We start from the raw sequence: 14,178 nt of genomic DNA, 5'->3' as shown, positions 1-14,178 counted from the left end.
GCAAGGACCAAGATTTTGTTTCTTTTGTTATCTCCTACTCTACACCTGGCTTCCCAGGTGGCGCTAGTAGCAAAAGAACCTGCCTGCCAATACAGGAGACGCAGAGAGTTGTGGGTTCCATCCCTGGGTGGGGAAGATCCCCTGGGGGAGGGCAGGGCAACTCACTCCGGTATTCTTGCCTGGGCAATCCCTTGGACAGAGGAGGGTGGCAGTCCATAGGGTTGCAGTCAGACACCACTGAAGCGACTTAGCACGCACGCAGGAACTCAGTTCATAGCGGTAATTCAAAGACTACTTCTGTGAACAATGATACAATGACTAATAAGCTAAAAATCAAAAAAGGAGGGTATTGTTAATCAGGGTCTGGTTCAGTCCCTTATTGCGCCCGTATCTGACAATATACGGTAAGCGTCTAACCACTTGCCAACGGCGGCAGCCAGGGCTATATCTCGCTTAAATCCCCCAAAGTTGGCCTCTGTGCCTGAAAAACGTCACCACATGGGACCCACAGAAGCGCTGCCGCTCTAGCTATAATCCCTGCGCGTCAATACACTGCCCGGCGCCTTGGGCTAGCGTCCGCTGTCAGAAAAGCGGAACTGGAGATGGAGCTTTCTGCCCCTGACCAACATGGCCACTCTGAGACTTCAGACTGAGGGCGGCAGCCTACGGATCACGTGAGGAAAATCTCGGTCTTCTATTGGATTCCTCTGCTGGACGGCCACGGGGACAATAACCCACGTGGGCCGGTCTTAAAGGGCCCGCGGCTGTCTCCGCCGGAGCTCTGCCCTCGGTGGCCGGCCGGGTCCCCCGAAAGGCAAGGCGGCGGGCGGGGTCCGGCGCTCTCCCGGAGCCGCGGTGACCGCCCCCGGCTGCGACGCTAGCCCCGAGGCGGTTAACAGTCAAGTCGGCAGGCCGGAGAGGCGCGTGAGGATCCCGCGGGCGGCCGCGCGGGGATGGAGGACGGCTCTGCAGGGCCCCGGCTCGGGGCGGCGGCCGAGGCGGCCGAGGCGCGAGCGCAGCCCGGGGGCACGCTGCGGCCCTTCGCGCAGTTCTCGGGGGCGGCCGGGCCCGAAGAGGGCGGCGGCGACTGGAGCTTCATCGACTGCGAGATGATGGAGGAGGTGGACCTGCAGGACCTGCCCAGCGCCACCATCGCCTGCCACCTGGACCCGCGCGTGTTCGTGGACGGCCTGTGCCGGGTGAGGGCCCGGGCGCGGCGGCCCGTCGGGCGGAGGGCGGACACTTGTTGCCGGGACGAGGCGGCGCCGAGGTCCGGGGCCGGCCCGGGGCAGCCTCTTCAAGCCGGGCCGCCGGCGGGACAACGCAGCGATGTCCCCGGCCACCCTGCCTCGGTCCCCCTCTGTCCCGGCTGGGGTGGGAGCGCCCTCCCCGAGATCCCGGGTACCCGAGCACCTGCCGGGCCGCGCGCTGCCCGCCCATGGTGGGGATCTTCAAAGGGGCTTACCTTTCACCTGGGCTGGCTGTTAACCGCCTCCCAGCGATGCCCACCCCCGGGTGTGAACTCGGGTGGGTTAGAGGGGCGCCATAGCAGGAGACGATCGGAGGATAAATAAGCTGCCCAGATGGCTGGGGATGCGCGTACCCTTACCTTGGGGCTTGGGTCGTGCGGGGCACTTAACTCCTTTGAGGAGGGGTCGCTTCATTCATAGGGAGGAGAAAACAGAGACATTTGGCCGTGCGACGTTGATTCACTGTACATAAATAGGACGGCGTCTCCGCATTCTCAATCTGCACGTCTGGGAAGGAAAGCCAATATTTGGGTGAGGAGCCGCGGTTGCTCTTTATCCAGCGCTTGGCCGGTTTTGCTCGAATGGTGTTGGGGGAAGTGGGGGGAAGGGGGCCATTTCCTAGGCCTTGAGGATAATTAGTCGGGAATCCCGCTCCCTAAAGGGGCGGGGGCAGGGGATACTCAGTAAAGGGGGAATTGGATTTTGTTTTCTGTTTTTATTTTCCCCTCCGGATTCCCACCTTTTATACACGTTGGAGGGTGAGGGGGCAGGTATGAGTAACAGATGGTGGTGGGGAGGAGGGATTTATTTCTGATCTGCAATCAGTGTGCAGAATAAAATGTGGACCTCATCCGGCGTTGCAGGATAAAGCCTGTCTATGAGAGAGATGCTCCATTAGGGGAGCAACTATCAAAGAAAGTGTTGCTTTCGGATGCTTGGCTCTGAGTCTGCAGTTAACTTGTCAATGAACTGGAGTTAAAGGCGGCTGCCAAGAGGAACACCATTGGAACAGAGAATGGTGGCCTTAAGTACCATCAGGTACAGGCCCATCTATTCTCAGAAAGGATGTCCAGTGCTGTGTACTTGGATAAGGGTCTGTGCGTGCTTTCTAAAGCTACAGTTGGCACAAATACAGTATCTGACTCCTTTCACTCTAAAACCTTTTCTCTTCTTGAGGCTGAGGTCTGTCAGCATATGGAGTCTCTTTCTTAAGGGTCCTAGGCTGTCATGCCAAAGGAGCAAGATCAGCTCATACAAGATGCTGCTTTGCCTAGCAATCTCATAGTTTTGCAGTCTTCCCTGTGTCAGAGACCATCCTGAAATTGCTGCGTCTGAAATGTTGCCCACCTTGTAAGCCCTTCACTTTAACAAATGCATGGAGGTTCTGCTTTGAGCCAGGCACTATTCTAGGCTCCGAGGGCACAGCAGTGAAGAAAAGAGCCTTCCTGCCTTCAGGACTGACATTTTTGTTGGGGAAAACAAGACAATAAACAAATACTTATCAAATAGGTCAGGAGGTGATGGTACTATAGGAAAACAATTGGCCTTAGGAGATAGGGATGGGAGGGGGACTGCTGTTTTACCATGAAACGATTGGGGAGAGGCTTACTCACAAGGTACTGTTTTGAGCAGAGACACCATTCATTCATTTATTCTTTTACTGTTTAGCGAATGCTTCCTGTGCTTCAGGTGCTGTTTTAGGCCCAGTGGACAGAGTGGTGAACACAATGAGCTTTCTGCTCATGTTCTAGCAGAGGCTGAGGAAGGGAGAGACAGTTTTAAAAAGGGGGTGCACAGGTGGAAATCAGGATGATGTGATAGGGAGTGACCGAGGAGAAGACAGGGACTGGGCTACAGCAGTCAGGGCCTAGCAGGGACACTGCAGTGGTTCAGGAGGTTTAATGAAGAACTGGTTGGTTGGGGCAGGACTGAGGGAATCAACAGAGAGTGTTGGACAGAGGGAAGTCCTGTTGCTGGGGAGGAACCTCCTGGCAGGAGCTGCAGACATGGAGGGGTGGAACTGAGATGCTGAAGCAGTGAGCTGCAGGTTAAGAAGTACCCCAACTTGCCCCAGCTTTCTGATCTCATCATTGGTGGAACCAAGCTGGCAGCCAGGAGGCTGGGGACCCCAAGCAATGCAGCTGGTGGATGGGGTCAGGGCTCAGAGAAGGTGGAGGGGGCAGAACACGGCCCTGGGATCAGTGCTGGTAAAGAGGACCTGCAGAGAGTGTCAGCCTGTAGCCCACTTTACACCAAGTGGCCCCGGAAGGCCACTCTGCACTGCTTGGATGTGGCTGGCAGGAAGAAGCTCCTCATGTAGATATTTTGTGGTGGGCATCCAGGCAGAGGGCATAGCAGATGTGAAAGTTCCAGTTCAGGGATGAGCGAAGGCCTTTCCAGGGCCCAGTGAGGGTGGTGGTTGTGGCCGAGGTTGGATGCAGCCAGGGAACGGTTCCCTGGGAGCCTGGGAGGCCCTGTGAGGGATTCGGGTCCTGTTCTAATTAAAAGCTAGCTGGAGAATGGCTTTGGGGAGGGAGGCTGGGTGGGCAGGAGAGGCAGAAAGGAGGCCCCTTGTGAGCATCTCAGCTTAGGTTGTCAGGGGAGCTGGCCAGGTGTTTGCACTAGGCTGGTGGGGTTGGAAACTGTGCTCTCGTCTCCATTTGGGGGTCAGGAGCTCCGAATGTGGGCACAGGGGCTCTGTGCCTTGGTTGCCCATCTACAGGTTCGTTAAGACCACTGGAGAGCCTTCCAGTAGAAAGCTAGTCTCTCATTTAGCCAACACCACCCCTCCAGGTGGGAAGATGCGGTTTCTGAGATTTCAGTTGGACAACCTTATTGTTTTGAAGGCCATTTTTCCTAAAGCTGGAGTGTCACCTTGGGGTGCTGTAGTGAAAATGTGATTCTACTTGAGGTCGGTGGTGTCTGACCCTTGAGTAGGCAGACTGTTAACTGTGTTGCCCACAGAGGTCCCCTTTGTTCTGGTGGTCTGGCCATGCAGGTCTCTTTACTTGGTCTGTTGGAGGGTCACCTGGGTGAGTGACAGTGTCTTAACCTGTTAAAGCTACTATAACAAAATATCACAGACTGGTGGCTTCTAAACAACAGGAAATTGTTTCACACGGTTGTGGAGGCCAGCATGGCTGGGTGAGAGCCCTCTTGCGGGTTGTAGGCTCCTCTGTGTCCTCATGTGGTGGAAGGGATGACAGCGCTCTGTGGGGGTCTCTTACAAGGGCACTAATCCCATTATGAGGGCCCCACCCTCATGAACCTTAATGACCTCCCAATAGCTGATACCACCATCTTTGAGGGGGAAGACATCAGTCTATGAATTTGGGGGAAACAGGCATCCAGAGGGTGGCAGGTGATGTGAAGGAAAAAGGCTGTGTCAGTGTTCTTCCCATGTATGTTCATGTCATTCTCTGACCTTCATCTTAAAGGAAAGAAAGAAATTGACCTGAACTATCAGTTCATTTCCTGGTGGCACAGACAGTAAAGAATCTGCCTGCGATGCAGGAGACCCAGGGTTTGATCCCTGGGTTGGGAAGGTCCCCTGAAGAAGGGAATGGCAACCCACTCCAGTATTCTTGCCTGGAGAATTCCCTGGACTGAGGAGACTGGCAGGCGACAGTCCATGGGGTCTCAAAGAGTCAGACAGGACTGAGCAACTAACATCAGTTCATTAGGGAGTTAATATTAGAAGCCCATTTTTTTAACTATCACAGTTGGATCTGATATGTAAAATGTATTTTTGTTAGCTGGATCATCATCCAGTATTATAAATAATTTATAATCAACATGGTCACTAATTGTTTATCTAAAATATGACTGAAACCATATCATCATTAATTTTGAGTAATATTAGTCATTTCAAGTAATATATTAGAGAGATTCACACCATTACAAATAAATGAAAACTTTTATTAAAATAAGATTATTTTTCTGTTGTACAAATGTTTGCTTAGCATATTCCACTGCTGTATTCTTCTTGTAAACCTTTTTGCTTTTTACTGAGAAAGCAGAGCTGTGCTTTGCACCAGTAATTACCTGTGCTTTGGATTGTTGGCAGTGGTTGGCTGGTTCCCTGGAATAAGAGTTCAGTTAGTTGTCACCATGCTAAACAGAAATTTAGAGTTCTCGCATAATATTGTTAGTTTCCAGGCAGTAGAGGTGGTTCCATAGAGTAATGGAAACGAATACCATGTTTCTGTTGTCTGAGCCATGAATGTATATTTGATCGACAGAGCTTTGCCTGCAGGCTAATTTGGAAAATGCTAATTATAGAAAAATTCACTCTCGTAGTGAATAAACTCACCTTTCTTAAAACAAATGTCCATGTAAGATTTGTGATACTGCCATAACTTTCCTCTAAAAACATGAAATATCCTGATGGTCGTGAAAGGAGTTGGAGCGGTGTCCTTAAATTCTTTTCATCAGTGAAGGCCCCTGAGCAGTTCATGAAACGCCTGTGCCCAGGCCCTTTCACACCAACTCCAGTCTTGGCCTGGGAGTCTTGGCCTGGGAGACTCCCCGAGGTGGTTCTAATTGGGAGACACGGTTGAGAACCACTGTCTAGCCAAAAGGGGTCTAGCCTGACCAGAGTCATTGTTATATCATGAAAATATCCTTGAGTCATTGATCACCGGTTCCACTCTCAGCCAGATTTGTGCCTTGGTCTTCTCCAGTCCAAAATGAGAGTCAGGGCCATGCCCTGGGGCCTCCCTTCTCCTAAGAGCCATTTGACCTCGTGGCTCTAAAGCAGGGTGACTGGCCATCAGCCCGAGAGCCCAGCCTCTGGGACAAGAACGAGAGCTCGTGAGACAAGAGCACCTGCTCGATCGTGTCCTGCCTCGCGTGGCCTCTGTCCTCATCCCCTTCTGCTGCTGCTCAGTCGCTTCCGTCGTGTCCGGCTCTGTGCGACCCCGCAGACGGCAGCCCACCAGGCTCCCCCGTCCCTGGGGTTCTCCAGGCAAGAACACTGGAGTGGGTTGCCATTGCCTTCTCCAACGCATGCATGCATGCTAAGTTGCTTCAGTCGTGTCCAACTCTGTGCAACCCCTTAGAGGGCAGCCCACCAGGCTCCTCTGTCCATCAGACGTCAGATCCCAGACTTGTCCTCCCAAAGCCTGTAGTTTGGTAGTAAACAAGTTATCACTCAGTAGTGATCTGATGATTGAAACGTTAGGGAGCTCCCGAGTGGCACAGCTGAGGTGCGTGGTTTCCACTTGTACGGCTGTTGTGTGCTTGGCCATGTAGCTGTCTGTGTCCGTCTCGAGTCAGTTTGTGGCAGCGTGCTGTGGCAGAGTTAACAGTTGGGTTCCGTTGCAGTGTGACATCCCCGCCTGCCCGGACCATTTGCGCTTCCCAGCCTAGTGTCACCGGCTTGCTCAGACTTGAACCAGGCCTCACATTTCACCGTAAACCTCCTCAAGTGTGGAGAGATTTTAAGCCAATATGGTATGCTTTAGTTTATTTGGGAAAGTTCAGAATGTTCTAAGTTTAAGAAAAGCCCGTCTATTATATATGTGCAAAGTTTACAGTTATCCACCGTTTCCCTAATTTCAGAATTTCTGGCTCATGTATAAACAAACAGAGAACATATTAACGTCCACGAGGTTCTTTTGATCTCTCCTCCCTGTTCCCCTCCCTCGCAAGCATTCAATGCCCTTTTCAGCTCAACCCATCAGCACCCCTCATTCATTGCTCAAAGCATATCTTCTTCCGTGCAGTCATTTTAAGGACTCTTGTCAGCAACTACAGACATTTCAAGCCCCAAGACAATTACATCAAGGAACCGGAAAAAAATTAAAAAAAAAAAAAGGCTTTGTGATAGAACAGCTAAAGCAGAGGCTGTTTGATTCCAGTGTTTATGTTTCAGGCTCTATTCCTTTCTAAAAAGGCCAGCAGATGACACGGTCCATTCTTTTTGCCTACAGGCCGCCCCTGTTCTGTGACTGCCCCACTCCTGTACGGTGATGGAGCTTATGCATGTCTGTGTGTGTTGGGGGTGGGCTGGGGAATTGCCTCCTCGGTGTACGTTTTCTGTGCACAATTGTCAGGACCCATTTCAAGGGCTGAGGAGAACTAGTAATTCAAAATACAATTCAGTTGCGACAGAGAATTTTTTCCTTTGTAAATACTAATCAGAACATGTATACGCTGGCACTTAATGAAACTATAAGTGACTCTGCTCTGCCCTCTGAGCAGTGGTGGGCTATACCATGGCCATACTGGAGTGGGCTGCCATTCCCTTCTTCAAGGGAATCTTCCTGATCCAGGGATCGAACCTATAACACTGTAAAAGAATGCGATTTTAGACTCCACTAATTAACGTAAGTAAAATATCTGATTGATAGGTTTACAGCAAAAGCTGTCAGTCCATATCTGAACTGAACATTTCTGAACTGAAAGTTCAGAAAACTAAAGCTTTTTTTTTTATGTTTTATGAAAGGAAAAGCTCAGTACTTTTCCTTTCATTATTAATTTCAGCAGGTGCAATATGTATTCCCCATGTGTAATCATAATTAACACCAGAGAAAGAGGTGTTTGAGGTTGGCCTGAATTCAGAATTAAAAGACAAAAATGTTTTTGGATTCAGAAAGCTAATTTTGGAGTTTGTTTTTCACTCAACAAAACTTGTTTTACTTTGTCACCTTTATCATTTTTGTTAAATTTTCTGCTTTACTCTACTGATAATAAAATAAGTTCTGTTCATTTATGTGAAGTGCTTTCTGTGTAATATATACCATTTCATCATTTTACAAGAACTCTGTGAAATTGGTACTATTATTCCCATTCTACAGATGTGAAAACTGAGGCCAGGAGAGGCCAAGTGACCTGTCCCAGGTCACATAGTAAGTGCTGGCCCTATGATGCAAACCTGCTTTCATGTTAGTTGCTCAATCATTTCTGACTCTTTGCGACTCCATGGACTGTAGCTCACCAAAGTCCTGTCCATGGAATTCTCCAGGCAAGAATACTGGAGTGGATAACCATTTCCTTTTCCCAGGGTTCTTCCTGACCCAGGGATCAAACCCCAGTCTCCTACATTGCACAAAACTGGTTTTAGCCAACTCCAAAGCCTGTTCTGGAATCATCTTACAGTATGCAGTAATGCACGTGAATTTTTCATATCTTTCACATCTTATTTCAGCCCTAGGATAGCTCTATGAATAAAGTTCTTTTATCCACAGGAAACTGAGGTTCAGATGAATTACAACTCTGTTATTCTCTCAGCCATTTATTTATGTTTAACAGATATATTTGAGTGCTTTTGTTACATCAGTCGCAGCCCTCATGACTTTCTTGGGTTCAAGCAGAAGGCAGTACCTGGGTGCTGGAGCCAGACAGACCTGGATTGAAATCCTGGCTCCATCACTTCATTCATTTATTCATTCATTCAACTCATTCACTCCTTCCTTCAATCATTCATTCATTCACTCATTCAACAAGTATTTTTTTAGGTAATATATTGTTTGAATTTCATTTTTATTATTGTCATTGAGTTTATACATTTTGATACATTTTTAAATTTAATTTTTTTGAATATAGTAATACACTCACATTGTTCAAAACCCAGAAAGTATTAAAAGGTATATAGTGAAAAGTCTTTCTCCAGGCCTTGATAGTCAGTCCTCTCAAAAGTAACTATGATTTTTGGTAAATTTTCTGCTTCCAGAGTTTCTGTATGCGTATTTGAATATAACATGGGTATTTCACTACACTTTCATCTCTTTCTCCTTGACACACTCAAGTTGCATATTTGTTTACTGTTCTGTATCTTGTTGTTTTCCCCACTTAACGGTATAGCTTGGAGATGTTTCCATAATGGTCCACAGAAAGGTCTCATTTTTTCCTGCTGCATAGTATTCCATTGCACACATACTATACTTTGTTTAACCAGCCCCTGTTGGTAGATATTTGGTTTGTTTCCTTATTTTTCCTGTTACACATGACTTTTCCATGAGTCACTTCAGATGGGTGGCAGAGAATTCGTCTAGTCAAAGGGCATATTCATTTTAACACATGTTTCTCAGGGCCTGCTGTGTTCTGAGCACTGTGCTGGTGGCAAGGCCCTGTGTAGGACCCCAGATGAGTCAGTCAACCTCCCCAGGCCCAGTCTGCCCTGTTGCAGAAGGAGGACAGTAACTCTACCCCCCACCGTCTTGGTGAGGTCAGTCTGAGAGGTCACAGCCCTTGGTGAATGACAGACAGCATCCTTCCTCCTGGTGCTCACAGGCTGGCAGGGAGGACACATGATTTTTTTTTTTAATTGTGTATGCTATGTAAATACAGCCTAAGGGCTTCATGGGCTTCCCAGACGGCTCAGTAGTAAAGAACCTGCCTTCCAGTGCAGGAGATGTGTGTTCTATCCCTGGGTCAGGAAGATCCCCTGGAGAAGGGAATGGCAACACACTCCAGTATCCTTGCCTGGAGAATCCCATGGAGAGAGGAGCTACAGCCCATGTGCTCGCAAAGAGCTGGGCACAACTGAGCACACACACACACACACACATGCAAGGGCTTAACAGATCTGTAACAAACCACCTGTCCTTGGGCAAGATGTCCCCCAGACCTCCGCCGCTTCGTCTATGAAGTGAGCAGGCGGAGCTGCGTCAGCTCAGCGAGGTCGCTTCCGGCTCTTCCATCAGTGGAGCGTGGATGGCCCCTTTGCGCCTTGCTCCCCCATAGGATTTCCCTGGCAAGAACTGGCTCAGGAACAGAATGTTCCTTGGTGTGACCGTGACCGTAGTTCTCTTCCATCAGGCTTTCCAGCCTCACACCTGTAGGGGAGACAGAACCCTGCCTCTGTCCTAGGTTTTCAGCTGTGACTCTTTAAGAGAAAGATGGATCACAAAAGAAAAAGTTATTAACGCATGCAGTATGCATCAGCGGGGAGAACCCTCAGCACGACAACGTGGAGACTTAGAACTTGGCTTGTACAGCCTCTTCAACAAAGAATAAATTGATAAGAGAAACGGTAGGAGGGAGGGAAGCCGTTTCAGGCTTCCAGCTCGCTGCAGGGAAGTCCGTTCATGGGAGGAAGCTGATGGGCACGTTGGCACACTCCTCCATGAGAGTCTGGAAGGTCTCCATTAAGAGGGTCATTTATATCCTACCTTCAGACAGGAAAGAGAGGAAAGATGGAGGTTTCCTGCATATGTGCTTTGTAACTACCTTCAGATCCAAATAACTTTTATGTTAAAGAGGCATACTTGGGGGGTGACATTCTGGCTTCCCCATCCCCACACTCCTGCCTTACCCTGCAGTGGTCCCTGGGAAGCCTGTCTGCCAGTTTGTGGAAGAGAAGAGGTCAATTTCAGTCACTTAACGCTTGTGTCTGTAATTGGTCTTGGAAATTTCATTGCTCCAAGAGGAACCTGTGTCAGAGACACTCTACCTGACCCCACAGCCAATTCTGTCCATTTGCCATTTGAGAGTTTGCCAGAGATTTATCCTCACAAAGCCAGAACACTTGAGTGGAACTTTTTTTTTTTAAGTTTGTCCATTACTAGGGACTTTTCCAGATCTCCTGATAGTCCCTTATTATCGACAGGGTGACTGTATGCTCCAGTTTGCCCATCTCGTTCCAGGAAGGTTACTAGTAGTCCCCTCTTCCATCTGAAGTTTGATCAGTTATATATGTACTTAGTAATTATACAGTCCGTGATAAACACCCTATTAGCACTTACCGTTGGCCAAATATTTTATGTACATCATTAAATTTCATCCTTCTTGTGCTTGGTTGCTCAGTTGTGTCCGACTCTTTGCAGCTCCATGCCCTGTAGCCTTCCAGGCTCCTCTGTTCATGGGATTCTCCAGGCAGGAATACTGGAGTGGGTAGCCATGCACTTCTCCAGGGGAATCTTCCCAACCCAACATTGCAGGCGGATTCTTTACTTGTCTGAGCACAGGGAAGCCGACTCATCCTTCTTACAACCTTCTGTGATAGATACTGTATTTGCCCATTTTATAGATGACAAAGTCGTTCTGCTGCCTTTGCGAAGCTCATCAGCTCATAGAATCCCATGGCAACTGGGCATCAGATTTTAGGCGCAGCTACAGAACCACGGCAGAGAGGACCTCGGGCTCAAGCCTTTTTCATTTCTGCAGGGAAGAATCAAGGCTCAGAGCGGTGCTGAGGTTTCCTCAGGGTGAACTCACTACCTACTGGCAGAACTAGAATTTTCCCCCAACCCGCCGGGTACACCGCTTGTCTGATTTCCTGTGCGATGATGTCCTCCCCTGCTCCGTCCCCCAGCCTTCGCTGAGCATGCAGAGCTGTTGTTTAGTCAGCTGAGTCATGCCAGAGTCTTTTGTGACCCCCTGAACTGTAGCCCGCCAGGCTTCTCTGTTCCATGGGATTTTCCAGGCACAAATATGGGAGTGGGTTGCCATCTCCTGCTCCAGGGGGCACCCAGGGCATGTGGATAATGAGTGGACATCTAGAGTCCACCAGCAGCTGGAACAGGAAGAACTGTCACGGCTCCACCGTTAGGGGGCCCCCGAGAGCAAGGTATCTGCGGCCGGTCCTGGTGGAGGGGCAGAGGAGACGGTGTCCTGAGAGCTAGGCCCCAGGCTGTTCAAACACCAGTGCCCGCCACCAGGGGGAGGTCACCTCACTTAAGTTCTGCCGTAGAGACTGGTGGTTGCCTTAGGATATTTCTGGCATCAAAGACAGAACGTGCATTTTCAGAGGGAGAACTCCCTCCTTGTGCTGCAGAAGAAGCTATCGTAATCATCGGTGTGTAGATGAAACTCACAAGTGGAGAGACACCCCCTCACCTCCCAGAAAGCCAGCCAGGGGAGGGGACCCTCCATGCTGGGCAGTGGGACCCCCTTTGGTTCCAACAGGGAACAAGGATGCTGCGCTCGCCTGAACGAGTGACCCCCTCTCCAGCTGCCCCTAGTACACCCTGTGACGTCCTCCGCCCCCTGCTCTGATCTGTGGTTACTTATTCAGATTGTGACTCAAACTACCAGCCTAAAGAAATACAAAGAGAGCTCACTCAGATAAAGCAGGCACTTCACTGCAGAGATAAGGGCAATTTTCTGAGCTGGCTTCTGCCATTAGGTTGCTACAGAGATTAGTTTTCAAAGGCAAAGCTCTATGATGACCCCTGTCCTCTGAGGAATTATCTGCTGCCCAGGCGACATGGTGACAGTATTGTTCTGGGCTGAAGTCAGGATTTGGGACAATTCGGGTAGATCTCAGCTCTGCTCACTCAACCACCTTTCCATCCTAAGCTGCAGATCTCAGATGGTGATGGAGAACCCTCAGGCCAGAGTCAGCTGACTGTTGTTGTTTAGTCACTAAGTTGTGTTCGACCCTTCCTGACCCATGGACTGCAGCATGCCTTGCTTCCCTGTCTTTCACTATCTCCAAGGTTTGCTCAGACTCATGTCCATTGAGTCTGTGATGCCATTCAACCGTCTCATCCTCTATCACCCGGTTCTCCTGCTCTCAATCTTTCCCAGCATCAGGGTCTTTTCCAGTGAGTTGGCTCTTCCCATCAGGTGGCCAGAATATTGGAGTTTCAGCTTCAGCATCAGTTCTTCCAGTGAGTATTCAGGGTTGATTTCCCTTTGGGTTGACTGGTTTGATCTCCTTGCTGTCCAAGGGACTCTCAAGAATCGTCTCCAGCATCACAATTCGAAAACCAATTCTTCAGCGCTCAGCCTTCTTTATGGTCCAACTGACTATAAACTCCTAAAAACAGACCACTCACCAGCAAAACTCACTGGGTTATAGTTCATGAACTGGCCAGGAGACCCTTGCAGATGTCTGGCAACATCTCTCTCTCTCTTTGGAACAGCCCCATCGTAGATATATCCTTCAAATTCAACCACCTGTTTGACCCTGACACAGCATTTCCAGAGCGGTTCTCATTTTTCACATCAACTCTGAATTGTGTATTTCTTCACAGTGCTTTATAAGTTTTCAGGGCATGCTCAGACCCCAGTGTGTTCTGTTACTTGTTATTTCCTTGATATATCTTGGGAAATACCATTATCGCATGGTCAGGTAGTCTGTAACCTCCACGTTCAGAGTATTTCCATTATTTGGAACACAATGAAGATAGTGACCTGGTTCTCACTACTGTGAACACGCCTGAGACGGTGGCATGGATGAGTTGGGTGGGCGTAGAGAGGTTGTGTGTTTGGGGGGTGACTTCCTGCGTTTATTGGAGTGTAGCGTGCAGAGGATGAAGAGAGTCCACTGTGCTATATCTGTGGCTTGGAATGAAGCAGTAACAGCCAGCCTGTGGCTAAGATTGTGAGCACATTCTTTATCGTCTGTTGTAAAACAAGGGCTGGGTAGTCCTTTACCCTACTAGGATACTGGGAGAATGAAATACAGCAAGGCCATGTTTGTGATAATACTTGAAGATAGAACATATTCTGAAATAATCTGTTTAGTCTTTATCAGGACTTTGTTACTTATTTTATGATCAGAGGTTTTGTATTGAATCAGTTCAGTTCAGTCGCTCAGTCGTGTCTGACTCTTTGCAACACCATGGACTGCAACACGCCAGGCCTCCCTGTCCATCACCAGTTCCCGGAGCTTGCTCAAACTCATGTTCATTGAGTCAGTGATGCCAATGTCTTGAATAGCCGTTTCATTTTCATTTCTTTCTCCTTTCTTTTCCTCCTCTGTTTTCTCTCCTACATAGCACAGAGACCACACTGGCACGATCACCTACTTGCAGGCTTTCTTCTTGCGTGTTGTTCACCTTACTTTTATGGCTTAGCCCAGAGTGAAAGTGTCCAAAAGAGAATGCACGTGTTACCCTGAGAATGCCCACCTTCTTTATAGACAAATGCCTACCTTCCTTTAGGGCTTCCCTGGTAGCTCAGTGGTAAAGAATCCTCCTGCCAATGCAGGAGACACAGGTTCAATCCCTGGGTCGGGAAGATCCCCTGGAGAGAG

The 14,178-nt window shown here is 49.1% G+C and overlaps 2 protein-coding genes across 2 annotated transcripts in view; one reads left to right on the top strand and one right to left on the bottom strand.

The window, feature by feature from the left end:
- The window catches only part of LOC110128169 (chloride intracellular channel protein 6), a 115,132-nt gene extending 113,165 nt beyond the window's left edge, over window positions 1–1,967 (bottom strand). Inside the window, exon 1 of the mRNA XM_070455193.1 lies at window positions 1,610–1,967. The gene's annotated coding sequence lies outside the window, so the exon portion shown is untranslated. The remainder of the gene's footprint in view (window positions 1–1,609) is intronic.
- Window positions 741–14,178, top strand: part of RCAN1 (regulator of calcineurin 1) — a 112,947-nt gene continuing 99,509 nt past the window's right edge. The window contains exon 1 of the mRNA XM_020909844.2: window positions 741–1,199. Coding sequence (XP_020765503.2) covers window positions 954–1,199 — 246 coding nt within the window. The 5' untranslated portion in view covers window positions 741–953. The remainder of the gene's footprint in view (window positions 1,200–14,178) is intronic.

This window comes from Odocoileus virginianus, chromosome 25 (assembly GCF_023699985.2).
Source record: "Odocoileus virginianus isolate 20LAN1187 ecotype Illinois chromosome 25, Ovbor_1.2, whole genome shotgun sequence".
NCBI lineage: Eukaryota > Metazoa > Chordata > Mammalia > Artiodactyla > Cervidae > Odocoileus > Odocoileus virginianus.
The sequence above is the reverse complement of the archived record's forward strand: the minus strand, read 5'-3'. Positions and strand labels throughout refer to the sequence as shown.